The 27,929-nt window shown below is 39.1% G+C and overlaps 1 protein-coding gene across 9 annotated transcripts in view; it reads right to left on the reverse strand.

The window, feature by feature from the left end:
* The window catches only part of AOPEP (aminopeptidase O (putative)), a 185,487-nt gene that overhangs the window by 76,478 nt on the left and 81,080 nt on the right, over positions 1-27,929 (reverse strand). For 6 of the 9 annotated variants that reach the window (XR_011678881.1, XR_011678880.1, XM_071424824.1 and 3 more), the window contains 2 exons: positions 26,968-27,011; positions 20,809-20,869 (listed from right to left, as the gene is read on the reverse strand). Coding sequence is in view for 4 of the 9 variants with exons in the window: in XM_071424824.1 (XP_071280925.1) it covers positions 20,809-20,869; positions 26,968-27,011 (105 nt within the window). In the remaining 5 variants the exon portion in view is untranslated. Of the gene's footprint in view, positions 1-9,589; positions 9,637-13,120; positions 14,671-20,808; positions 20,870-26,967; positions 27,012-27,929 lie in introns of those variants that run through there. The other 3 variants (XR_011678882.1, XR_011678883.1, XR_011678884.1) reach the window with 3 other exon arrangements.

Here is a 27,929-nt window from a genome sequence, read left to right on the forward strand (position 1 = left end):
CGGTGAGGCGGGATGGTCCGCGGAGGATCCGCGATGCGACGCGCTCCGCTCCCCGGGGCCCCGAGGCGGCAGGCGCGGGGGAAGCGGGGTCCGCCTGCCGCCGGCCCCCGGAGCCGCGCCCGCTCCTTTCCGCCTCGTCCCGTTCCGTCCCACACCGCGCCGCCGTTCCCGGGCTCGGCAGCGGCAGACCGCAGCCCTCGCTAGGAAATGAAACACCTCCGCAGGGTCCCCCGCCCCCGCGCCCCAGCCCCCGGAGCCTCGCGGAGAGGAGGAGCCTGCCTTACAGACGTCAGGGCCCGCCGGCTCCAGGGCGGCCCGGCCGGGGCACCGCGCCTCAGACAGTCCCAGCGCGGCGGCCGAGGGCCCGGCCCGGGCACTGGCGGTACTGCTGCCAACCCGCGCTCCCTTCGACAGCATCGCCGACGGGACGGCCATTCATAACCTCCACATCCATGCTCGTCACGGTTTGCAGCCTAATTACTAACGATACCCTCTCTATGGAAGCCGCTTCCCTATGAGCCCTCCTATAAACATGCTCTGTCACAGGTCTTTACGGACAGACGAATGGCCTAGTGGGGATAGTTCAAGAAAGCATCAGCACCACTAACTGCTTCAACACTGGCCTTGGTACTTGCTCTCTCCTCCAGAATAAAACCACTAAACTACCTTGGAGGGTCTGAAATGCACATTAAAAGCAAGATCCAAAGCAGCTGTGTAGGTATAATGCACCACAGCAAGCCCTTTATCGAGGTCTCGGCTAAAGGCTTTATTTATTCAACAAGATGCCGTGAGCAGGTAATTAAATTTAGGCATAGGACTTCAGGTATTCTTGCACCTTCAGAAAAGGATATTCAAACTCCAGCATGTTGGGAGATACTTATGTCCACCATGCAAAATCCAAATACTATTAAATCCTAAATCAGGATTTTATCAAGTGCTTTTATGTTTATATTTAAAAAACAAGAGGCAGTAAAGGATAGAGTGCATAATACTTGTTATAGTTAAAATGATATTACAAAAGTCAGTATTTTAAGAATTATTGATACTCTTTTGAAAATTATTTATGCTCTTATACTATATATTGCTATAATCTCTGAAAGCTTCAAAAGGAAATCTGTGCTCTAGCAAAAAAATAGGGCATTAAAGTATGTGTGTAAGCAAACCCTCAATACATAGAATTAGATGTACTTTGTAAACACATAAGTAAATAAAGGTAGATCCAGCAAGTGTGTATTAAATCTTGAGAGTATCCTTTTATCACTTGAAAAAAAATCTCTCCTAGCCTTTTTGTTTTACTGCCACAACATCCTTCTTTCAAGATCAAAAGCTTTAGATCAAAGCTGAGATCAAACTCAATGCTTTAAATAGAAGCAACTTTACTATGAAGCATTAAACAAAGAACTTTTTAACAGAGATATCACAATAGAAAATCTTACTGTAGTTTTTTATTTCACACTTACAACAGGTCTACTTGAAACAAGTATAAACAACATGTTTTTATTTTGTAAAGCCACAACAGATTTTTCTACTAAATGGTTAATTCTGAAAGTGCCTACAAATTGACTCTTGAACTGAGTGTATTTAAATGAAGAAAGAAGAACAGAACATAGTTCAAAGGCAGTGAAGAAAAAAATTATGTTAATGGCAAACACAAATTAATGCAACTGCTTAAACAATATTTCCTTGGATCAGTTAACAGATTACACTGTGCATTCCCACAGAAGTAGTTATAGGAAACACTGGACCATAGAAACAATGAAACATATTTATACTTTAAGTCCTTTAAAGAATTGCACTTCCTTTCCTGTCAAGTGTTTTGAGAAAACTAGGGGGGGAAAGGTTACAAGAGACATTGATTTTCAGACCTGCAGATCCTGAGGCTGATTTGGGATGAAAATCCACAAACACACAAACATACTGTGTGTCCAAACTCAGAGAAGGCTCCTGTTTTCTTGTTAGTAGTTGCATAGCAATGAAGGAAATTCAAGAGGAATTGTTACTGACTTTTTATGGTAATGTACTTTGTGTAGCCAACATCTGGGGATCCCTGGTGCTGATTGCTGTGCACATCTTAACTTGAACATTCACCTACAAGATGATAGCACTGCAGTGTAAGAGCCAACTTGCCCATACAGATAGCCTGCAGAAAACAAAAAGCAGTGGCAGAAATAGGGTGGGCCTAACAAGCGGTGGTCACAGCACACTGGCAGTGTCTCTTATCAGTCAACTCTTACCTCTGCTTATTGATGTGTCAATAAGATTGAGTTCATAACCAGAGCAGGAACTTTTGCTGGGAGGGGGAGATAGCAGGGAAGAGGGAGAGGAATTAGAGGAAAAGAAAAGGGGAGCCATGAAAGAAGAGGGAGCAAGGCAGAGAAAAGGAGAGGAGGAAGGATGTTTTAAGAACATTTTTGTCTCCTACTGTATCCCTCCAAACTTGAAAAGCTTACTTACACCAGATAAAAGGGTGATGTCACACCCAATTCAAAATGGGAATGACTACATTACCCTCCATCAACAGTCCTATTTGCTGTCCACGACACTGGCTGTCATACTTGAATCACTTCACAATAGAAATTTAGAAATTACTCCATCCTGCATGTCCTTCTTGGGAAGACTGTCTTTCAGAGACTGCTAATGGATCTGTCCTATAAACAGATCTGATGGGGAACGAGCATACACGTCAAATCATGTTAGGATCCCTCATTCTTGCAGCAGCAGGATTAAATAGAACTGAATTTTGAAAATATGGAGGAGGAGGTAGCACTTTCTACAAATTGGGTAAATACAGATGAAATATGCTGGACTTGGGCAATGATTTACACCAGCTCTTACTTAAGTCAGACCAGATCCCAAGTGTACAATGAAAATGCAGAATCATACATAGCCTAGAAAACAAGAGAATATTTTTGTAGCAAATACCTCTTACATTTTACATTGAAACAAACTGTTTTTAAATTGTTCTGGCTGTGATGGCTACTAATGGTATTTCATAACTTAGTGAAAAACTATAATAATGAACTTTACATAGGTTGCCTGTAACTTCAACTCCTCTGTGCTACTCTTATGCAAAAACAACCAGTACTGATAAACTAAAAAGGTAGTTTTACCTAAGGTGAACATTGAATCTATACCATTTTGTTGGCTTTTCAACAGTCCTCAGATAATGGAAGGCAAAAAGAAAAAATGGAAAATGTACTCTAAATGAACTTCGGAAAAGCTCCTGCAAAGTAGAGGAAATTGACAACCAATGCAGTCAAGTCATTTTCCAGCCTCTCATTTCTAGAATCTGAATTACTGAATTTTACATCACACATACAACCTCAACATTTGTATATTTAGATCTACATAGACACCAGCAAATCCAGAGAGAAGTCATTTTCTCCTACAAAATATACTTAACTTCACCAGTACACAAATTGTCAGTTTTGTACCTTTCTACAGATTTCCCTTGAACAGAAAACAAAATACAGATTTCCCCCGCCAGTTTCATTCTACCATACTAGAATGGCACAGACTACTTTCTCAGACATCAGAAAAAGATAATTTAAAGGGGAATAAAGAGGATCATTTATAGGGGGAAAAAAGGACAGTAGTTTAAATTAGGAAATTAGTTTACTTGTAAACTAAGAATACGTTTTCTCAGAATAATCTGTGTGACCTGAAAATTGTTTCAGCAGGAAAAATGTGTCTTCTAATCTTTTGTTAAGAAAGAAAATACAGAAAAGTATTTTATTTGGTAGCTCACTGGATGATTAAGTATTGCTTGAAACGTTTGACTGGGAAACAATTGCAAGGATTTTAAAACATTACTGCTACCAGGACTTTGCAGACAGACTACAGAGGCAGTGGGTTACATCTGAAAATGACAAGACGGCTGGTGCATTCACATTGCAAGAGTACCACAGCACCACAAAAAATTACTGAAAAAGAAATCCAGCCCAAAATGTGCTCATGTTAGAATGGCAGGTTCTCCAACTGATTCTGTGCAGTCTTCATGCATACAGCTTTATCCACTGAATTGAAAAATCAAGTTTTTCTGACATTATCAATTTTTTAGGAAAGATGCTAATTTATATTGATATCATAAATCTAAAAGTTCTAAATCTAAGTGTGCTGGTATAAACACAGATCAGCATGCTGTGTCTGGTATTTTTCAATGTAACATCCCTCCAGAGAAATTCCATTCAAGTCAAACTTGCTTCTCCTGAAGCTATCTCTACCTCTAAGAGACAAAAACTTGTTGAAACAACTTTGAGGATGTAGTTTCAGTACACTGCAACATGATTTAATATTTTGTGGCAGGAATATTTTTTTTAAGTGGTTATGCAAATATTTCCTTCATATACACATTGGCAACTCTGCTTTGTGAAGAGAGTTCCTTGGTACAGATGAGTGACTGTAACCATTTATTTAGTTGCATGATCAGATTCATAATCTGATGAAGAAAATATCTCTGACCGCATGACTACGGGATCTCTAAATAATAGGCTTATTACTTGTTACTAAATAATCTTATATAACATGTAAAAGAAATAATTCCTGTATCAGATTATATTATCTAGAATATGATAATATTTTCAGGGTTTGTTAAAATGCTCTTTTTTTTTAAATTCTGCTCCTGATTTCACCAGGTGCTCTCACTACTATGCAGATGTCTCAAGCAAGTTAGAGAGGCAATATCCCATGCCTCACTAGTATGGGAACAGAGTCTCTGCTATTGGCAGCAAGCACCTCTCAGCTCAAGAGAGAATATGCACCATGAGGTAAGCTGTGGTTTTACCTGAATTACCTCAGACAGGACATGAGGAAGTGGGATGGAAAGCCCACCTCTGCACTAGTAACACAAGTATGTGAGCTGAAAGGAAGTAGCACAGGAAGGAGCACAGGAAGTTCTTCAGGGATAAATTCCACTCCAGTTTCCAATGGGCAAATCCTCCCTCAGACAGAATAGGAGGGCTGGTGTTAGTTCTGGTCCTCTTGAAGGGACCTCACTTTATATTTACAAGAAGTGAGCAATGAGAGACATCACCAGGACTAGAGGGGCCCTGACTCCAGCCAGCTAGTGGAAAGGGACAGTCAGATCTGTTGGACTGTGTGGATCCCATTCCCTGGCACATCAGACACGCAAGGGTATAAAGCTTTAGTTGACACCAGAGCACAGTGTACCCTCATGCCATCGAGATGTGTAGGGGTAGCATCCATCTCTTGTTTCTGGGGTGACAAGGGAATCCCAATACCTGACTGCACTGGAAGCTGGAGTGAGCCTGGCTGGGAATGAGTGGCAAAACACCCCACTGTGACTAGCCCAGAACCTGCATGGATCCTTGGCATAGATTACCTCAGGAGATGGTTTTTCAAGGAGCCGAAAGGACATTGTTAGGCTTTTGGGATAGCTGCTATGGAGACAGAGGAAAATAGTCAGCTGAATACCTTGCCTGGTCTCTCAGAGGACCCTTCTGCTGTGGGGCTGCTGAGGGTCAAAGAACAACAGGTACTGATCACTACCACATCACTGCACTGTCAGCAAAACTGCACAGCTGGGACTCTGTGGTCCCCAGCCATGAGGTGATTTGGGAGATGGAGACCCAGGGAGTGGCCAGCCAGCCTTGCTCACCCTTTAACAGCCCTATATGGCCAGTGTGTCAGTCCAGTGGACTGTCAGGGCCTGAATGAAGCCACGCCACCTCTGAGCACTGCTGTGCTGGAACTTCAGTGTGGACTGGAGTCCAAGGCAGTAAAAAATGGTGCCACCATTGACACCTCTAATCTGCTATTCTCCATTCCTTTAGCAGCAGAGGTTTAGTCAGGCCACAGTTTCCTTTCAGCTGGAGGGCTGTGCACTTGGAATCAACTGCCCCAGGGGCAGAAACACAGCCACACCATTTGCCATGGATTGATCCAGATTGCACTGGAAAAGGATAAGGCTCCAGAACACTTGCAGTACATTGATGGCATCACAGTATGGGGCAGCACAGCAGAGGAAGTTTTTGAGAAAGGGGCAAAGATAATCCAAATCCTCTTGAAGGTTAGTTTTGCTATAAAGCAAAGTAAGGTCAAGGGATCTGTGCAGAAAATTTAGTATTTAGGAGTAAAGTAGCAAGATGTACATCATTAGAGTCCAACAGACATGGTTAGCAAAGCAGCAGCTATGTCTCTGTCCTGGGTAACCCAAAATGTTACTGTATTCCATACCTCTCTGTGCCAAAAAACCATTACTGTCTCTATAGGATCCTGTGGCTGGCAAACAGAATGACAGGGCAGGAGCTAGGGGCTGGGGTTGTCCCAGGACCTTTAAAAGTCACGGCACTCAGGCAGAATCTCACTCTTGCCTGTCTCTGGCCGCTTAGCTTGCCTCTTGGCTTTTTCTTGCCTCTACTTGCAACAGTAGCAACTCAAGAAGCTTCATTTCACAATCAAAACCTGTTTCCGAGGGAATTTTGCAACACCTGCCTTCAGGCCCAGAGGATCAGAGCAGCCCTGCTCCGTGCAGCCACCCCAGCCCACCAGCAGTGTCTGGCTGAGGCAAAAAGGGGTGAGTGAGAGGCGCCCCAGCCAGTTTTACTCCCGTCTGCTGCTGACAGCAAGGCCAAGGCCCCCCACGAGTTCTACCCCCTAGCCGAGTCCCAGCTGCCAGAGTTTGCCAACTGCATTTGCCAACAGAGCTGCTGCATGCCCTCCAAGGTGGGGGGGGCGGCCACCATCTGCCCTCTGTTTCCCTGCAGCGGTTGCCCATGCCTGGTGCTGTTTTGGGGGAGGGGATATGCCACCATTTTGAGATTCTCTTTGTTGCTGGGGAGTCCATGAGATTTCACCAACTTTGTAACTATCCAACTAGTGACTATTACTGTTATTTTTTACCCATTGTTATTTCATTTTTAGTAAACTATTATTTTTTTCACTTGTAACAGCTATTCATATTTGTTTCTCCTTATTGGTGGAAAGGGGTTGATTAAAACTACCTCATTTTAGAGTGTCCCCCTTAAACTGCCTTAAACCAAGACAGTAGTCACTGACTAGCAAAAAGGAAACACCTAGGCATTCCTAGGTGCTGAGGGTTTTTGGAAGATGCATATTCCCAATTACAGACAGATTGTAAACCCTCTCTATCATGTGACACAGAAGAAAAAATAATTTTAAGTGGAGTCCTGAAAAACAACGAGCTTTTGAACCCATCGCCCAAGGATCTTGGAATTAATCACTAACTGTCCTGAAGACAAACATTTCAGACCCTCATCACTGGAGGAGGAAAAGGTGAAGTGCTGAGGAGCTCCCACAATATAGGCAGCTACCTGAAAATGAAAAGCCATACACTTTCTTCACTGACAGCTCCTGCATATTGTAGGGATACATTGAAAACGGAAAGCAGCTGTGGAGCCCTGTGCAGAGTCACAGAAGCAATTGAGTGACAAAGTGGATCAAGTCATGTTGCAGAGCTGAAAACTGCCCGGCTGGCTTTAGATATTGCTGAATGAGAGAAGCACCTCTGCACTGACTTGTGGATGGTGTCAGATGCTCTGTGGAGGTGGCTGCAAGGATGAAAAAAGACCAGTTGGGAGCGCAGAGACAAACCCACCTGAGCTGCTGAACTGTGGCAAGATATCACTGCCTGGATAGAGAAGTTGGCTGTAGAAGTTCATCATGAGATGTACATGAGATGCAAAACTCATGTGCCCAAAGTTGGGCTGCTGAAGAACATCACAACAATGGACAGGTGGATTGAGCTGCCAAGATTAAAATGTCTCAGGAGGAGCTGGACTGGCACCATAAGGGTGAATTATTTCTGACTTGGTGGGCCCATGATGCCTCATCAGGGAAGAGATGCAACACCCAGATGGGCTTGTGATCAAGGGATGGGCTCTTTATCCCAGGTTGTCCATAATTGTGAAATGTGCTGGGATCAAACAGGCCAAGAAAAACCTCTGTGGTACGGTAGACGATGGTCAAAACAGAAATAAGGGGAGGCCTGGCAGCTGGGTTACCTCACACTCCTGCAGGCCTGCCAAGGCAAGTGCTATGTGCTCTTGGAAACAACCACTGGATGGCTGGAGAAGTATCCTGTGCCTTGCACTGCCTGGAACACCACCCTGGGCCTTGGAAAGCAAGCCCTGTGGCGACCTGGCACCCCTGAGAGAACTGAGTCAGACAAGGGGACTCATTTCCAGAACAACCTCCTGGACAACCAGGCCAAGGAACACAGTATCAAGTGGCTGTGTCATATTCCCTATCACTCACCAGCCTCTGGGAAGATTGAACAGTGCAATGCACTGTTAAAAACCACATTGAAAGCAATGGGGCCTTCAACCATTGGGCCCTATGTTTAGCTAAGGCCACCTTGTTTAGTTAACACACCAGGCTCTACCAGTGGGGCTGTCCCTGCCCAATCAAAACCTCCATGTACTGTAGAAGGGGATAAAGTCCCCACAATTCATACAAGAAAAGTGTTAGGGAATACAGTTTGGATTAGTCCTGCCTCAAGCAAAGGCAAACCCATCCTTGGGATTATTTTTGCTCAAGGACCTGAGTGCACTTGGTGAGTAATGCAGAAGGAGCAGGAAACATGATGTGTACCTCAAGGGGATTTGATTTTGGGGTGAGGAGAGTGTGTAATATTGAATTGTGTAATATTGGTTGCTGAATGACACTGCCAGTGTATGCCAGAACTACCATGGACAATGAGTATGGACTGCTCCAGTAGCCATGAGCTCCTGATGCAGACTGCAACCCCAACAGTACACCAGCTCTCCTGCCCTGGAAGACATCCAGGATGGATAGAACCCACAATTATGGATTAAATGAACTCAATAGACAACTTGGAGGGATGGGTCTTGACTACAGAAATTATACCTGTGCTTGTTTATATGTATATAGTTCGAAGGTGTAGGATCTGGGTGTGATATAAATGGTCAAGAATAATGGGTGGATAATGTCCTAGTTTCAGCCAAGAGTTAATTTTTTGCAGTAGCTGGGAGAGTGCGTAGCTAAGGCCCACATATTACTTCATAGAACCTCACTTGTTTGTTGAATTTCTTGAAGAAATAAAATACACCTTCCAGAGCTATTGAAATTTGAGTTTTACTGATCCATTGAAGTAGTCAAAAATACTTCTGACAGCTTTACTAATGAAACATATTCAAAACAAAAGTTCTCTAGCCCTCTGGCCATGATATACTGCTTACCCAGATGTTAGGGACAATTAACCATAAACTGAACCATGACATATACTAGCTCTGTCAGCCAATAGACTTTTCAAACCTGTCTTTCTCCAGACATTCTCATTTCAGCATTTAAATTCCTCTTTGACCTTAGAAGGGAATAGACAGAATAGATAAAGCATTCCTTCTTTATGGAGATAGAATAAGTTTTAGAAAAATCACCTATTTTTCATGATTAAAGAGGGTGATCATATATTATTTGTCTTCAGTCATATAATATTTGTCTTCAGTCTGATTCTAAAGCATGATTAAGTCAAAAGGAGATAAGGAAGGTACTGTAAACTGAGAAATATCTCAACATTGCTGCTACTGACTTTGTGGAAGACAATGAACTGATGGAGATGGAATGAAGACTGTTACACAAACTTATTTACCATCTGCTCTCAAGAAGTATTCAGTAGCCAGCATTTCTGCAGAGTGTCTGAAAAAAAGCATAGGGCTTAAAAGCAAGAACTTCCATCCTCAAGTCTAGCCAGCTAGAAATACAGAAATGCAGCAGCATTTGAACCCTCAGAATCATGTTGAGTTTCTGACTGATCATTAGACCTGAATGCACAGGTGACAGTTTTTAGGTCAGCACACAGAGGGCTGCATGGATTTCACATACAGAATATGTGTTGCAATACATCTTCCCCACATATTCACTCCTTCCAGTCACAAACAAAATTTTTTAAAAGCCTGGGGAAAATTTCGAGGAAGTAAAATGTGTGTTCTTTTAAAAATCATAGACCACTCTGGAGGGTATATAGCAACTTCTTCCTGTCACATAAGATTTTTACCTCAATTTCAGGCCCAATTCTTTATCTTTCTGAACTAAAAAGATCTCAGATATTGTTTCCTAGAGTAGCATTTCACTTCTTGTTATTTCATGGCCTGGTTCCAATTCACTAAAATTACTTATAACCAACTTGAAGCTGGAGAGGTACAGAGATCTCAAAAGCTATTCTTTCCTAATTATACACTAATACAGAAAAATTTTCTTGCAAGGTAGCATGAAAAATATTTTAAACCTTTACGGTTTGTTTCCACTGAGTAAAAAAACAATGAACAAGCTAAAAATTAATTGGTGCTAACTTCTGTGCTTTTCTTAAGATGTTTTTACAAGCAGTAATTAAAACTTATGTTTATTGCTATGCAGATGTGTCCTTATTAGGCAAGTCTAAGTTCAATATTTCTGTGTAAAAGAGGGCCTGTCCTCCCTCTCTTTGCCAGGTTTCCACCTCCTGTGCATGTAGGTGGGAGAGTGGGAACTTGGGAATATGAACTTGGTCCAGCACTGATCAGTCAGGCAGCAAACTGTTATTGTTCTTTAGATACCAAACATAACTCCTTTCTAGAATGGATAAGCTCAGTCATTCTGCACATAACACAGCTTTTGTGTTCAGCAGTGCAGTTAATAGGAAAAGGGAATGAAAATGACTGCTTGAGATTTATTAAACTTAAGAGAGATTCTAATGAACAAACACATGGAATCCAGTCCACTATTATTTCAGAAACTGAACATTTGTTTCAAATGCACTTCAACTTCTTGAACTTGTGCAGATTTACTACCCTACTACAAGTACTTTACCTCTGAGCTGCATGACACTGAAAGGTAGTCAAAGAAAAACAGATTTCACATGTGAAAATCTGGCTTGTAAATGGAGAGGCAAGCCAGTGTTTCAGTAGGTCATTAAACAAAAACCAGTAAAGCATCTTTCTCATCCTTAATGTAGACTCAGGGTTCCAGCTGAGAATCTCAAAAGCATTTTTTTCCTAATTATTCAATTAATGGAGACTCCTAAAATTCTGTTTAAAACTTCAGTTTTAGAAATTAGAACAGCAGAGGCACTAAAATTTTATGGCCAATGCTTTCAAATCTAAATTTTAAAAATTACTATCTACATTCAGCCTAGACACTAAGTTACTCAGTGCTAGGTGAGAATCTCACCTGAGGCAGCATGTTACCCAGTTTTAGAATGTGATCACACAATACTGTGTAACAATGCTACTTGGATCTTAAATGTCTTGGTTTTCTCTAAATCAGCAATCATATGCAATGCAGAAGAAACCTACATCAAAACTTCTAAAATTACAGCAAGACTAAACCACGCCTGAACTTGAAGAGCTCTGTAATAAATTTGGGTCCGTACTGACCTTTAATGATGTATTTTTTAATGTAAGTGATTTTCTCGAACTTCTTGAACTATTCTAGAAACTAAAATAAACCACTGTCGTGTCTCATTTAGCACATCTTAGGGGCAATTTATAGGAATGGCTAAGTAAATTACAATGCTGATGACCTTCTTTAGATCAACACAGAATCTATTTAAATAATAACTGACCTTGAAACTTTTTTGATAGCTTGTTACAAACAAAATACCAAATTCTCTGTATACTATGATCTATCTAGAAGAACTTTCAGGTGGATAGTCTTTACCTAAAGCATTTTTCAAAGAGTCAAGAGCATAAAGACGGAGTCTCTCTTGATTTCTCTTCATACGACTTTTATGCATCCTGTAGTGCCATACACATGGTTTGATTACATTTTAATATTTTTCTAAATCCCTTCTTCTAAGAAAATAAGATGCAATCTTGTCAGTATAACTAATAATTTCAGAAAAGCCTCAGCACTGGTGATTCATATTCAAAAACTTTCTTACTGTGCTTATTATCATTACAGAAGACATTAAATAATTTATATTGTTGACCTATACCCAATTACATTTTTAAGAACTTTAGAAAGATCATTTCATCTTCCAGTGTGCAACCTTCCTAACATAAAAAAAAGAAAAACAAACAAACCAATTTTCTTGAGGGGAAGTGCCTATTATTCAAAGTGTGGTTTCCATGTACAAGAATAAGCACATATCTTAAGGTAGCTGCTATGCTTTCTTCAAATTATTTCTCAAATATAATTCAACCATCAGTTGAATCACTTACATTTCCTGCACTCATACAAAATATACACAAAAATCTCTATCTTCAGGCAAAAAATTAACTAAGGAGTAAGCCTCAAACTTCATTATTTAAACAGCAATATTTTGTTCTTGGGACTAATATTTAACACCAGTTTTGAAACTAATCTAACAGATTGACTACTGAACTCTATTAAGTACTGAAGAAAATTATACCCCTTTCCTGTTTTTTCTCCAAATCATTTATGTTTGAGTGAGATTTTTGTACTTAACAGATCATTCTCACTGCCAATGCCTACTAATTTACTGTATCTCAACAAAAAAAGCACATTTCACTTGTGTACTTGGTTCCAATGTTGCCATCTACCAATATGTATTTATCATGTACATCAAGAAAAAAATTTGCAAGAAAAGGTATAACTAACAACAACAAGAAATAGCAAGTGTTAACCATCCATAGCTTTAACTTACATTCTGATCCAATAACTATGATTTTAATGCAAGAAAAATGTATAGGTACCCTCTATAAAACCTGGGTGAAGATGTGCTAAAGATAATTCAAGAGTTTAGTAAGACCATTCTTTTAAAAAATATTTCAGTGTGGTTGGTTTGTTAGTTATTGACCATAACTCTTAACCTGTGAAGCATTTTCCTGTAGAGCTATCCCTTCACCTGTACTTTTGTCTTAGTAAAAGGAAACAGGAAGTCTATAAAGCTTGTTACTGGGGCAAAAGCCAGGGCCCTTCCTAACAACATGTTGCTTTATCACAAATCATATTAAGTACTTGAACTGCTGCTGTAACATCCTCCAAAAATTTATAAAACCACAGAAGTACTCTACTTGCATTGATTTAGAACCCTTCAAAAATTACATTTCAGTTCAAATTTTTAAACAATTTTGCTACAAGTTTCCTTTGCAATCCATTTCTTCTTCAAATAGGACAATCATGGAATCACAGGATGGTGTGGATTGAAAGGGACCTTAAAGACTATATAGTCCTAACTCACCTGCCATAGGTAGGGGCACATTCCACTAGACCAGGTTGCTCAAATCCAAGAGTTAGCCATTTACAAACAAAACCAGAAATACTATTAATAAACTAATATTCACCACCAGAAGATTTGTTTTGACTGTGTATTTTCAGACATGTTGATGATTTACAAATAAGCCCATTATTATGTATATGGACATTAAACTACTGCTTTATCACAGCCACAAAAAGCAGTGCAGATAGGAGAAAAGAACTGGCAAAAAATAAGTGGCAAAATTTTTACTGCTGTAACTGCTGGAAGCTGTACTCCAGTGCCCATTAGAAAACATGGCATAGTAGTCTCGCAAGATACACTAAGAGTTGTACATACTCTGAAATACCTGTTGGCAATTCCAACCTTAATCAGGAAATACTGTTTAAGGTGGAACAGTGGATGAGAATTAAACTTTATTGGGAGGATAAAATAACAAAAGGACTAGGAGAAGGATACAGCATTGCTATAGCCTCTTTCAATTTTTTGGAATTGTGAGGTGATGTTTGGGGTGTTTATCCTAAAACTGGAAGCTATTTGATCACATGACATAAGGAAAATCACGCCTAAACAACCTTAATGCTTTCTGTGATGGGAAACTACCTGGATGGATGAGGGAAGAATGGTGTTGTCTACCTGGATTTCAGCAAGGCTGTAGACACCATCAGCCATAACAACCTCACCAGAAAGCTCAGGAAATACAGACTACATCAGTGGGCAGTGAGTGGACTGAGAACTGGCTGAATGGCAGATTCCAGAGGGTTGTGTTTGTTGTCACAGAGTCTAGTTGGGAGCTGTCACCAGGGGTGTCCCCCAAGGGTCAACACTGGGCCCAGTGCTGTTCAACTGGTTCATCAGTGACTCAGACAAGGGACAGAGGCCTCCTCAGCAGGCACTGACTGCACAAAGCTGGGAGCAGTGGCCAGTACCCCAGAGTGCTGTGCAACCCTTCAGAAGGGCCTGGACAAGATAGAGAGATGGGCAGAGATAAACCATCTGATAGTAAAGGCAAATTCAGGGTCTGCAAATTCAAATGCTACTGCACCTGGGAAGGAATAACCCCAGATGATCAACCTGCTGGAAAGCAGCTCTGAGGAGAAGGACCTGGGGGTCCTGGACAAGCTGTCCATGAGCCAGCACTGTGTCCTGCTGGCCATGAAGGCCAATGGTGTCCTGGGCTGCATTAGTAAGAACATTGCCAGAAGGTCAGGGGAGGTGATCCTGCCCCTCTACTCAGCCCTGGTGAGGCACATCTGGAGGGCTGTGTCCAGTTCTGGGCTCCTCAGGGCAAGAGAGACATGAAGGTCTTGGAGTGGGTCCAGAGAAAGGTTAAGAAGGTGGGTGGGGAACTGGAACATCTCACTTATGAGGAAAGGCTGAGGGAGCCTCCAGAAAAGATGACTGAGAGAGGACCTCGTCAATGTCTGTGAGTATCTGAAGGGAGGGTGCCAGGAGGATGGATCCAGCTCTCCTTGGTGGTGCCAAGCAATAGCAGAAGAGGCAATAGGCAGAAACTGAAGCACAGGAAGTTCCACCTGAACACGAGGAAGAAATTTACTGTGTGGGTGACCAAACACTGGAACAGGCTGCCCAGAAAGGTTGTGGAGTCTCCTTCACTGGAGATATTCAAGAACTGCCTGGATGCAATCCTGTGGAATGTGCTCTAGGTTGACCCTGCTTGAGTTGGGAGGTTGAATCAGATGACCCCCTGTGGTCCCTTTCAACCTGACTCATTATGTGATATTGAGACTTGTACATTACAGTGTAGAATATATTGGAAACTAAGAATCATGAAGGAGGAGGCCAACCACTCTACTCTTTTTTTTTTTGAACTGGAGAGTTAATGTGGAGAAGATGATTTTTATTATACAAGATACTAACTGAAATACACAGGCAAGAAAGAAACAATATTGGAAATTTGCCAGTAAATAATAGCATGCCACTTCAAAAGCAAAAGAAAAAGTGATTTAAAATGGAATGAGTTAAATACATTTAGAAGTTCATGCAATACAGAGACTACCTAATGTTTATTGATCTACTTGTCAAACAGTATACAATAGAGTTCAAAAAGGGGGAAAGACTTAAAGCTTATTTTTTAAAGGTTAATTACCTAGGGTAGAATAAAAAAACCAGGTAATAGTAACTGGACAATATAAGACAAAGACAAGTTTGTGCAGAGCTGAGAAAATCTTCCTAAAGAGGCATATAGCCTTTTAGCCTTAAATTCTAATTAAACACTGCACATGCTGAAAGAAACAATAGAAATGTACTTAGGAAAGCAAATCATCATAAGCAGGTATGAAGTGGACTACAATGATTTCGTAGGTGTTTTCCAGTTGTAAAGCTATTTGGTTCTTCTGATTCTACTCCTTGCCAGCTTAACTCATTCTCTAAAGTTAGTGGTATTAACTCACTACTATTTGCACGGGATGAAAAGTTGCCATAATCCCCCAGTGAGTCAGTGCTGAGACAGAAACACATACTGAAGGTTGCATAATTTGATAAAAGGTATTTTCAACCATGCAATACGCTTCACCTTATTTAACACTACCATGCTGCATCCCCAGGAAAAAGCCCTCATGAAAACTTGTATTTGAGAACAGCTTTCTTTTCATCTTTTATATTCCTTATTGTTTTGCGTGTGAGAAAACCCTGCTCAGCAAGCCTGAAACCAACCATTGTGCAGTGGCACTCTTCCGTGTATGAAAGAAATGGCCAGCTTATAACCACACTTTGTTTTTCATAACATTAATCTTTAATGCTTTAGAAAATAGCAAATAGAAAATGTTAGGTGGTATGCAGAATTACTTTTTCATGGCAGCAAGCCAAATTCTGATTTTATTTATTCATATGACCCCCTGACATCAATTTATTCTTGATTACTGCTGGTATATACCTGAGCCTGGAAACTAGCCCAGTATTTGGAAAAGACCAGATAACTTTTCCAAGAGTGAAACAGTAATAGAAACTGACAAATATTAAAGTTTCAATAGTTTTAAGCTGCAAGTATAAAGGAGCATATGTGTATATCTATATCTATATAACCTATATCTATAAATCTGCAGCTCCCTGGACAGAGTTGGAGAGAGAGTTTGGAATGGAGTAAAGGAGTAGAGGATCTTCAGTTAGACAGATGACATGACTTATGACCGTAAAGAATACAAAATGTAAAGAATATAAGATTCCTGTACTGCAAGGAAGATGGTAAAATTGCTTCAGCAGTCTGGGGAGTGTAAAGTATTTACCCTTGTGGATACCTTTTGCATACCTTTTTGTACCCTTACAGTGTCCTTAAGCTAGACACTGTTGTGAAGATAGTGAACTAAGGGGTGGGCTAAGAACTCTGGTTTTAAGTGACCCTTTGGTTACTGAATTTTAAAGAGTACCAGTTGCATACAGGGGATAGATTTAAATATAAGCACAGAAGAGAATTCTTGAAATCACCTTGATAGCTACTGCTATAAATGAAGTGAATTTCTTTATACTCAGTGAATGACATGAATTTCCTGTCCAAAATCCACCAAAGCATGGAAATAAAAACACAGAAACACCACAGCAAGTATAAAATACAAAAATTTTTGTCTGAGAGATATATAAAGCAACCATGTTGGGATTTAAGTACAGCATGATGCACATTTCCCAATTTCATTACAAAGTATAGTTTTTCCAAGTAAGGAGGTTTCCTCTGCAAATGCAGTGAAGTCTTAGTATTTGTAATTTAAAAAGTCATGTAATTTCTCATAGTATGGGCTGCAGTATTAAGAGTGTTGTGCTATAGGACTCCAGAACCAGTATAACAAGGGTTATAAGCAGAAAGGTGTTGAATCTTGTGTGTAGGTTGTAGGATGCTGCTTCTATGCCTTTGGGACATCTTTGAAGCAGACATCCAACAGCTGCTTTTCATTTCCTTCAGTACTGAAAGAAGGTAGTCAGTTTTAGTGGGTACCTCTGTCACATGACTGTGCCCAAAGAAGCTGACAAAAACCTTCCTGTGAACACACCCTAGTCCACTCACATAAACCATGTGAGAGAGACTAAATTCTGTGCTATTCCTGGACTGCTATTTATAATGCAGTTCATCTGTAGTTCACGTGCATGTAATTTATAATGTAGCTCATCTGCATGTAAGTTGTGTTCTTATGTGCCTTCATATAGATTCATCAAATTAGCCAGGCTATTAGTTTGCTGAAATAATCTAAATCCTTTTAAAGGTCCTGTAAGCCACATAAGTAGATCTACAGTATTTACAGTTCTGTAATCAGTTATTATAGTCATACTTATACTATAGCTACTAACATATTGAGAGCTACTAAGCAACCTCTACAGTCTGGATTTCAGGAATAAAGGCTTCTCTAATGATTTAATAAAGCAAAAAGGAAATAAGGTTTCCTATTCACTGAATGACAACTCCAATTCTTCCAATAAAATGGAAGTTGGTTCCCAAAGACCCTGGCAAATGACGAAGACAACAAGTATAAATCATCTTACAAAAGGGCAAAAAAGAGAATCCTGGGAGCTACTGACTTGTCGGCTTCATCTCTGTGACTGGGAAGATCATGGGGGACAGGGAGGTGATTTGAAACACCCAGCAGGACCTCACCAAGGGCAAGTCCTGCCTGACCAACTCAGTGGCCTTCTCTGGTTGGTAACCTTCTCTGTAACCTTCACCAGTGGACAAGGTGAAGGTTACAGATGTATCCGGACTTCTGTAAAGCCTTTGACACAAAATCCTTCTGTCTAAATTGGAGAGGGAGCAAATAAATGGGTGGACTATTAGATGGATAAGAAAGTGATTGGCCAGTTGCATCCAGAGGGTAGTGGTCAATGGCTTAGAGTCTGAATGGAGATCAGTGACAAGTGGGGTCCCTCAGGGTTCAGTATTAGGACCTGTGTTATTTAATATCTTCATTAATGACATAGACACAAGGATCAAGTGCATCTTAGCAAATTTCTGGATGACACCAAACTGAGTGGTGCTGTTGACACACCTGAAGGACAGGATGCCATCCAGAGGGACCTGGGCAAGCTCAAGAACTGGGCCCATGTGAATCTCCTGAGATTTTGCAAGACCAAGTGCAAAGTGCTGCACCTGGGTCAGGGCAACCCCCGGTACCAGCACAGGCTGGGGATGAGCAGATGCAGAGCAGCCCTGCCCAGAAGGACTTGGGGGTGCTGGTGGGTGAGAGGCTGGACATGACCCAGCCATGGGCACTCCCAGCCCAGAGAGCCAAACGTGTCCTGGGCTGCATCCAAAGCAGCGTGGGCAGCAGGGGAGGGAGGGGATTCTGCCCCTCTGCTCTGCTCTGGTGAGAGCCCACCTGGAACCCTGCATCCAGCTCTGGGGTCCCAGCACAGGGAGCACATGGAACTGTTGGAGTGAGTCCAGTGGAGGATTATTAGAGGGTTAGAGCACCTCTCCTGTGAAGATTATTAGAGGGATAGAGCACCTCTCCTGTGAAGAAAGGCTAAGAGAGCTGGGTTTGTTCAGCCTGGAAAAGAGAAAAGGTGACCTAATTGCAGCCTTCAAGTATGTGAAAGGAGCCTACAAGAAAAATGAAAAAATGCATTTTACAGAGTATATAGTGACGGACAAGGGGGAATGGATTCAAACTGAGACTGTAGTTTTAGATCAGATATGAGGAGGAAGTTTTTTACCATGAGAGTGGTGAGGCGTGAGGCACTGGAACAGGTTTCCCAGAAAAGCTGTGGATGCTCCATCCCTGGAAGTGTTCAAGGCCAGGTTGGATGGGGCTCTGAGCAACCTGGTGTAGTGGAAGTTGTCCTTGTCCATGGCATGGAGATTGGAACTAGATGATCTTTAATGTCCCTTTCAGCCCAAAACATTTACAATTTTATGATCAACAATATTATTGGCGGGGGGGGGGGGGGGGGGGGCAAGAGAGAGAGAGAGAGAGAGAAGAGGTCAGCATCAGCTGGCTGCTGCTCAGAACTAGAATACAAAATTAGCAAAATTTGTGTTGACATTTTTTATACAGAACAGCCAAATTACCAAGGATATCTCTGAAGTCATTGAAGAAAATTTAAAACAACTTACAAACCTGCTGGGTATGGAAATATTTTTGATATATGTTTTGTTTACACAAGCAACAGATACTTGCAGGGTATAATGCTGTTCGTATAATACTCACTATTCATTCTGAGCAAATTGTGCTACTCAGGAAAACAGAGTTGGTTTGCACATTAGTCAAAACTATTTCCAATTCTTTAATCTGCTCCTATCTTCCTAGTTTGTGGTTTTAAGTTGATTGTCAGACATTAATAAAGCACATCCTCAAAAAGATATGTGCAGATAAAATGCAAGAAAACTCTCACATTTCAGGAGCCAGTTCAGCCTCTTACAGCTACAGCTATGCAACATCAATCTCTTCCATATACTTAAATCAGCTGTTTGACAATGTGTGCCATTTTTTTACCAAAAATAAAACCTTGGTTGAACATAGAATTAAAATCAAGGTCCTCTTCTAGGAAATGACTGAGCATCAAGATGCATGATGATACTATTCCTTCCTTTCCTCCCTTCTAATTAAAGTTAACTTTATTTTCAATAACTTTACAACAAAAAACAAACTCTGCCTTGATTTTACAGCATATTCAAATAGTCTCAAAGTACGTTGATCTCAGGGTACATCTTTCCCAAAAGCCTTCTACAGCATACAGGGATCAGTGGACATGCACATCTCTCAAGCTGTCAAGGGAAGAGCTCAACCACAGTGTCCGGGTACAGATCAGGTTCTCTGAGCACTGTCAGAGCTCTCCAGTTTTGTCCATTCTACCTGCAAACATGCTCACTCAGTCATGCTGCCTAAATATCTGCAGTTTTGCACATGGAAACCAGAACTTAACATTCTAACTTCTAAAAATTGCTGTTGTTTTTTTTTTTAAATACTAATGCAAGTGGAAACAAATTCAAGCACTAGGCAGGATAAATCACAAGCATCCTAGGGGGTGCCTGCTTAGGGGAAATCAGTTAGAAACTGAGTCCTGAGAGTATGCTAAAAATTACTTTGTAAAAAATTGGGTTTTATGAAGAGTAATTTACAGATACCACTTTTTATCTCATCCCAGTTTTGGTCCAAAACGAATAATCAGACACTTCACATAGCACAGACACAACTAAGCATTTTCAGTTCGCAGAACTTAAAATATTAAAAAAACTCTTAGCATTAAAAGCAGAAAACAAAGCTCAGTCTCAATGCTGAAACACCAATAATAGATGTTATCTATGCAGCAGATTTATAAACAAGTTACAAAATTCACAAGTTATCACAAGTACAAATAATTTAACATTTAAATACTGCTGTCAGTAATGCTTTCAAGTAATTCATATTCCAACAACTGTGAACAATGCACCTTGCATTTAGTAGGCTCCATCATTATACTGTAAAGTATACTTTCATATGACTACAATATTAATTTACAGGATAAATTTTGTAAGATTTGCCCTTTGGCAAGTTTGTTGAGACCACTGTAGAAGAAAAAACCTGCAACTGGTAAAAGCTAAAGCCATTCAAAGATGTGGAAAGCAGTCATCATCAAAACTGTTTATTTAATATCATACCTGTTATAAGATCAGGTAGTGATTTTAAAAATAAATGATGTAATGAGAAAATCAAGACTTCAGAAAGAACTGTGACCTGGTATTTTATATTTACCTTTGGTATTCCAGAAGTATCCAGCCAGTTCTGGAAGATACTTTCTACAGTTAACCCAGACCTTTAAAAAAAATAAAATTAGAAGATATGCAAAAAATAGCAATTTTTTTCAAGAGAAAAATAAACCTTTAGAGGCTAGGCAAACCTTCTAAATTCATGTATTGGTTGTACTGTACAACATTCTTGGGTTATTTTTTAATGAATAAAATCATCAGAGATCCTATGAGCAAATTAAATGTAGATTAGGTTTTGTGTACATAAAAGTCAAACCATAAATTTAGTGCTGATAAGGATTGACAGAGAAAGTGTTATGTGGTAAACTACATCTATGAAACATGTAAAGTATGAAGGAGTGCTCTACTTCTTGTTACATGGATAAACTTGGGGTTTTAAAAAGCACTGATGGATATTAATTCTCAAAGTTACTAAACGTCTAATATACTTTAGTTTAGTCCTTTCTGCACTTTCTTTATATCCTGATTCACAGTGAAGTCATAGAATAGTTTGGAACTTTATTTCCCTACAAAAGGAAATAGTTTGTCATTATGAAGCTGTGTCATACTGAAATAACCACACACATAAGTATTTGTAAATTCAGAAACTATGTTTGCACTTTTATTTTTGTAGGCAGCTATTGTGGCATTTACTTCAACTCTGGTGGAAGACTTCCCAACTTGCAGCAAAGCCAAATAAAAAAAATTAATAAAATTTAAATAATAAAAAAAATATTCACACATGCAAGTACTGAAAAATTGAGTAAGCCCTCAATGAATATAAATATGAGAATCAGAGCATATGTGTATGGTCCTGTGCATGGTAATGCCTTAGCAAGATTCATTCTAATGCTTGCAGTTACTTTCACATATGTAATGTAGAGTCAACCAACAAAGCATTCATGAAAAGAACAGCCATTTCCAAGCTCTGAATCAGGAAGGCAAACAACCCAGTAAACAATTTTAACTGATCAGATGATTTAAATAATCAGCTGTCAAGAAGGAGAATTTCTACATAGCCAGGATTCTGAATTTTCAGGAAAACACCATTGAGTACATTAGATCACTTTATAAGTCAATTTTCTACAGAAAACTGAACATATGTGATACACGTGTAATGTATTAAAATAAAAGACTAAACATCTGGACTTGTTCCTTGTTATTTGTGCAAGCTTATTAAATTTAGAACATTTGACTGCTAATCCCTCAGACTATAATTATCTTCATCTTACCACTGTGCTCTAAAAATTGGTGTCTAGTCTTAAATCAGATTAGCTGAGTCTCTTGACTGGGAACTGTGATAAAGAGAAATATTTCCAGTCAGTCAGTCAGTTTACTTCCCCAGAAGAAGATAGTCTTGATTTCTTATTTCTGTCTGGCTACTAAAAAGGATGCATACAGAACTAGCTTAAAAATGGATACCGAAGCGTTATATAGGCAAAGGTAGATCACTTGGACTGTACCATTTATTCTCTCTCAAGAAACATAAGCAGAATAAAAATTTTTGTTATTTGTTGTTGTATGAATTAAACCCAATACAGCTCAGTGTTCTAATGCTGAATTAGAACTAGTAGCTGGGAAAAATTCCCTTAGTTGCACGTTTAATTTGTTGTACCAAGGCATAAGAAACACAGCTTCACCATGTCAGCTAATCCCTTTTTCCCCCATCCCCAGAAACTAAACCTATAGTGTGAGAAAAAAATCTCCACAAAATAACCTATGTTATATTTGCTATGTACAGCTGTTTAATATACCCTCTATTTCATTTCAAAAAATGACTTTGAAATGAGCATATGACACTCAGGGGAATCACACTGTTCTGACACCACACTAATCCAGGCATAAACTACTAGAAAGTTTCTCAGTCTCTCCTAAAACTTTGGCATTTTTCTCAAGAGCAAAACCAATAACACTGCTTTTTCTCTGCCTGCAGCACCCAAAGTTTCAGAAAAACACCTGTCATATGACAATATGCAATCTTCTTTGTTTGTACTTGCACACAAGTACTTTTTTAAATTCCAAATTAGGATATTCTTGTTGGCACCTATCAAAAAAGCAACTTGTTTAAGAGGCATTCACTTTAAAAAAAAATACAATAGTAATGAGCCAACTATTGCAAAGATCTACTCTGAATCTCTTAATTGTCAGTGCTGAAGAACTATGATATTGGAAATGCTTCTGCTAAATTGTTTGACTTAGAAATAATCCCCCCAAAATTATCACAAACAGACTGCCATCTCAAAACAAGTGTCCTAGAGAAAGAACAGAGAGCCTGATATTTGTAGAGGCTGCAGTTCAGTAAGGGCATTTACCACCTGCTTACGTTGCAGTTAAGCATCTGCAAGGACTTAAATCTGGTGTTTGTGTGAACTCCTGAATGGCCTTCTGGATAAGGTATTGGACAGTGGGATCTGTGTGGAGTTGACTAGCACTAACTCTTACAAGACCAAGTTTCTTCAATTGCTTTGTACAAGAGTTCCTTACTGTAAAATGAGAACATGGTTACACCCATTATCTCATCCCTTGTCTTTTTGTTTAGATGATAAGCCAAATCAGCCCAGGAATGATCTCCTAACATCACACATACAGTTCAGAGTCAACATTTTAAAAGAAACTCTGTAAAATACTGACATTAATGACAATTTGAAAATTAACATTATAAAAGATGGCTATACATTAAGTTTTCACTGCACAAGGCTGTAAGGTACTCTACAAATTTTAACATAAACCCACTTAATGTCTAAATCAAGGAGAAAAAACCTCAAAGTGTGCAACTTCTTTTTTAGGTAAAGGAAGATATAAATGTCTACCATATCCAACTGAAAATATGCAAACAAGTATATTTGCTTCATCATACATTTATACAAGTCAGTAATTTTAAAAGTGAGCAATTCCAGCTTAATATGGAGGCATTATTAGAGGAAATCCAAACACAGTAATTAGGGATTCTGTCAACTAGACATACCTTCCTACAGATAACTTTTCTTTGGATTGTATCCAGCGTATATATTTTGGCTTATTAAAGAAGGAAAAAAAAAAAAAAAAAAAAAAAAAAAAAAAAAAAAAAAAAAGAGGAATCAAAACCACTGGGAATAATTTTTCACAATTATTTGCTTCAGTACTTAGGTGCCTATGAGCCATTTGTCTCATTCAAAATCACCACATTCACAACAATGTACATGTGAATCAAAGAAAGCAAATGTGAAATAAAGGGATACACCTATATAGCTGAGTAATTTGAAATTGCAGCACTATTTTAGTACTTGATTATTTGTGAAGACATCCAAACAATGTGGTTAGTAAACCTGGGTTATTAACAGTGCAAATAGCAGAGCTATAACACAAGCCTTCCTTTGTCTATCATGTGTTATTAAAACCATAGCTTATTAGTAGATTTGCTTGCTTTATTGAATGAAATGAAATAAAAAATACCAGCAGAAAACCCCTATGATCAGAACTGATCTGCTCAAAAATATTTTGCAGTCATAAAGTAGCTGCATAAGCAGCAACTCTGATTTATCTAAGACTGGTGAAACCCTCAGTTACAAGGGTAAACACTGATTCTTTGCACAGCTCACATGTTGGGCAGATGTGGAAAGGATTGACTTGCAGCAAAGACTATGGGTGCAAGCCTTAGCAAGAATAGAGCCACTGGAGCTTTATCAAATCTAGTGCATTCTGATATACAGACACATAAGAGGGAGTTTCTTGGTGTTTCATTTGTTTGGTTTGGTTTGTTTCAATGTAGTGAAGTTTCAAATTATATAAGTGAATAAAATGCCTTGGTGGCATAAAATAAAAAGTAAATAAAACTTCTTGGTAGGAAGGACTGTAGATTTTCCACAGAAAGGCAGGGATAACGTGAGACTCTAGTGGTGGATGGAATATTTTAAAAGGCTTTGTAAATAGCCTTCAGAGAAGGATAATGATCAATATTTGTTTGTCGTTCTTTCCATTAGTCCTTCACTAAGATAAATTATCAGTCTTAAAGGCAAGTGAAGAAATTATAAAGGATCAGAAGGTAATGCTCAGCTTATCTGATGTCAGTATTCAGCTGCAGTCCAGAAACAGAAGTATCCTGACTCACAGTATGGATTCCTGCAGCTAACATGCCATTATAATTGAGCCAGAGCAGGAAGTGAAGTAGCCCTATAAAGTAGGCGTAGAACTGTTCTCCTCCAAGTACAGAATCAATAAAAAGTCACATCTGGATCCTGGAGCTACTCATCACTGTGAATGTAGTAAAAAAATCTCCTTTGAATAAAAACTAAAGGAATTAAGTTCTTGGAGGTGAGAATCTTTTAGATCGAGTCTCTGTATCCAATAGTAGAAAGCTAAAGTTACACTACTACAGTGTAATAACTACAGAAGATTTCCACACTGTTTCATGATAGTTTTCTGCCAATGTTCATCCTGTTCTCATTACAAAAGTCTTTCATAAGCCAAGTTCTACGTAGAACTGTTGCCACAGCTGAGGGCAAGATTTGGTTTCATTACCTACTGCAAATATCTCTTTACTTCTATTTTTTTATGATTAAGACTAGCCTCCATCACAAACTACAGTGTATTAGGGTGCTTATTGTTTGTCAAGTTTGAAGTGTGTAGTTTAAACAGTTTAAATTTTACTTGGTAGAACAAGCCTGAGAGGCTTTATGTGCTACACAGTATTTTTGCTCTAATATCGAAATGCACTTCATTCCTACATCAAACTTTGTGCAAAAAAGCAGTCATCAGCAGATGGTCTCTAAAAATATTTTATTTTTATCTTTCCTCCCTTTTTTTTTAGCTTAGGTGAGTATTTCTGTACTAGCTACAGAATGTATTCAAGAATGAAATAAAAACATCCTCCCAGCAGATAAGAAATAAAAGCCATCTGTATATAAAAGCCTTCAAGATTCTTTTTATAAAAATAAAAGCCTTCAAGATTCTTTGCATTGCTGCTGATATCTGTCAAGTAATTTTGTCAATAAATAGTTCAGATATGCTATATACATGACTGTAAAATGAATTACCATATATTTGAAATTTCTTTCGTACATTCTGGAATGTGATACATCACAAATAGAGCCACAGTTCTTTTGCATTAGTCTCATTGAAAGTTTGAGTATGGTTTTTAGGCAGAAAAATGGATGCTTATGCAACAACATTTTGCACTGGGTTTAGAGTTCAGAGAAACACAAGTAAAAAATAAAAGGAAGGAAAACAGAAGTTTTTTTAACATGCCAATTTATAATCATACCAATCAAAAAAAACATTTTCACATCTATTCCATATAATACACCTCATTATACTTGGGCAAAAACTATATTGAATCATATAGAGAGAGTATTATCTACTATATCACTGGAGAATCTAAAGTACCCAAACTAAACCTGAGATGCCACAAAACATATTTTCTCAATGGTAACTAGCTTCTCTGTTTCTCAACCATCAGGAAGAGAAGTATTTCACTAAAAAACTCAATACATTTGACCTCTGTGAATATCATCTTTTTTTTCCACTCCAAAGCACTCACACAGAGTTATGAACACTTTTTCAATCCTGGCCTTTAACACTGTATTTTTCAAGTGAATATTTTTAAAAACTGTAACATGTAAAACTCCTCTACAAAAGACCCTCTATTTCTAGCACAGTCTAGAATAGCACAGAACAACCCAAAATATAAGCCTCAAAGTGCTGCTAACAACAATCATCTTCTATCAGTCACAGTCACACACAGGAGTATTTTGAAGGACATGTCAGGCAATTAATGCTCAATTTACATTCACGTTTTCCATCTTTCCTCATGCAGCACAATCTATGACTGAGAGGATATGGTACCAGACTACATGAAAAAATCCATCTTCTCTGATATCCCAGACTCTCAGCAAAGTTCTGGCATCCTTGCTCTAGGGCACCATGTGCCAAAAACAGCTGGCAGGAGAATCACAGGTTAGTTTGAGCAGGCAGCTATGCCTGGCACTTCAGATTGCATAGTGAACACTCGACATCACCTCTGACCTGATATGCAAGTCTGGGGAGAGCATGGTATAGGATAAACAAGTCTCATAATTTTTTGTGTATGTATGTAATGGGAATCTTCAGGCTACCACTATTTCTGGCTAGCACATATTAAAATCTTATTTCTACATATTTCTTTGGCTTTTCTAGCCCAGTTCTTACTTACTGTTTTTGTTTAGGAATGTCTTCCAGCAGCATGCTAAGAAAATCCTGGAAAATGAACAGAGGAGCACAGTTAGTATGTTTATGAAGCCATTACCCTGTGTCTACACTGCTAGTGAGAGATTTAAGACCACAGATAACAGAATGATAAGAAAAAGTTTATATATCCACGATGGAGATATAATGACAGCATAATGCGTATTGTTATTTATACCATATATACTATATTGTCAGTTTTCCAACCCACTCAAGCAAGGAGTGTCAACATTGAAAGAAAATGGGCTTGAAAAGCCTGCTGACTATTTTAACACAATTCCATGTTCCTATGTTTTACACACATACAAACTACATTTAAAACTATTAAAGGCTGCAGATTTACATACAAAAGTTAAGAAACACCAAATTTAAGGGTGTTTACACTCTCTTCACTGTGCTTATGTTATCACGTTGTCTTTAATTACATAACTACAAAAAGCTTTTTCTTCCTTAGTGCACATGCCTGATTAGCCCACACCCACTCCTCATTTCATGACAAAATTTGCAATATTGCTGACAACCACGTTAACTAAGGAGTAAATTCTTCAAATAAAAGGTAGCTAGAGTTTCTTTCATGGTTTTACAAAGACAATTCAATGCCAATGGAAGAACAGTACTATCATCCTCACTTATACCAGTATGATAAGCTCTCTTAAGAAAGTTACACCTGACATCATAAAAGGTTCTCTGTCACCCTATGTTCTACAGAACTTGATTTTAATGACAATCACTTTGACAGAATACACTCCTTTGAACAATCACATAATAATAGGATTTATTAATATGAATTATTAATTTATATGCTATTTCATAAAACCAATGCATCTGCTTTATTAATACTAATCTTTGTGGAGACAAGTTTCATAGGCTAATATTGTTCCTCACTTCAGTATACAAGTACAGACTGACTGTACTGTACAACAACTGCAA

Source organism: Agelaius tricolor, unplaced genomic scaffold (genome assembly GCF_023055355.1).
Source record: "Agelaius tricolor isolate 1412-34295 unplaced genomic scaffold, bAgeTri1.0.p SCAF_4, whole genome shotgun sequence".
Classification (NCBI taxonomy): domain Eukaryota; kingdom Metazoa; phylum Chordata; class Aves; order Passeriformes; family Icteridae; genus Agelaius; species Agelaius tricolor.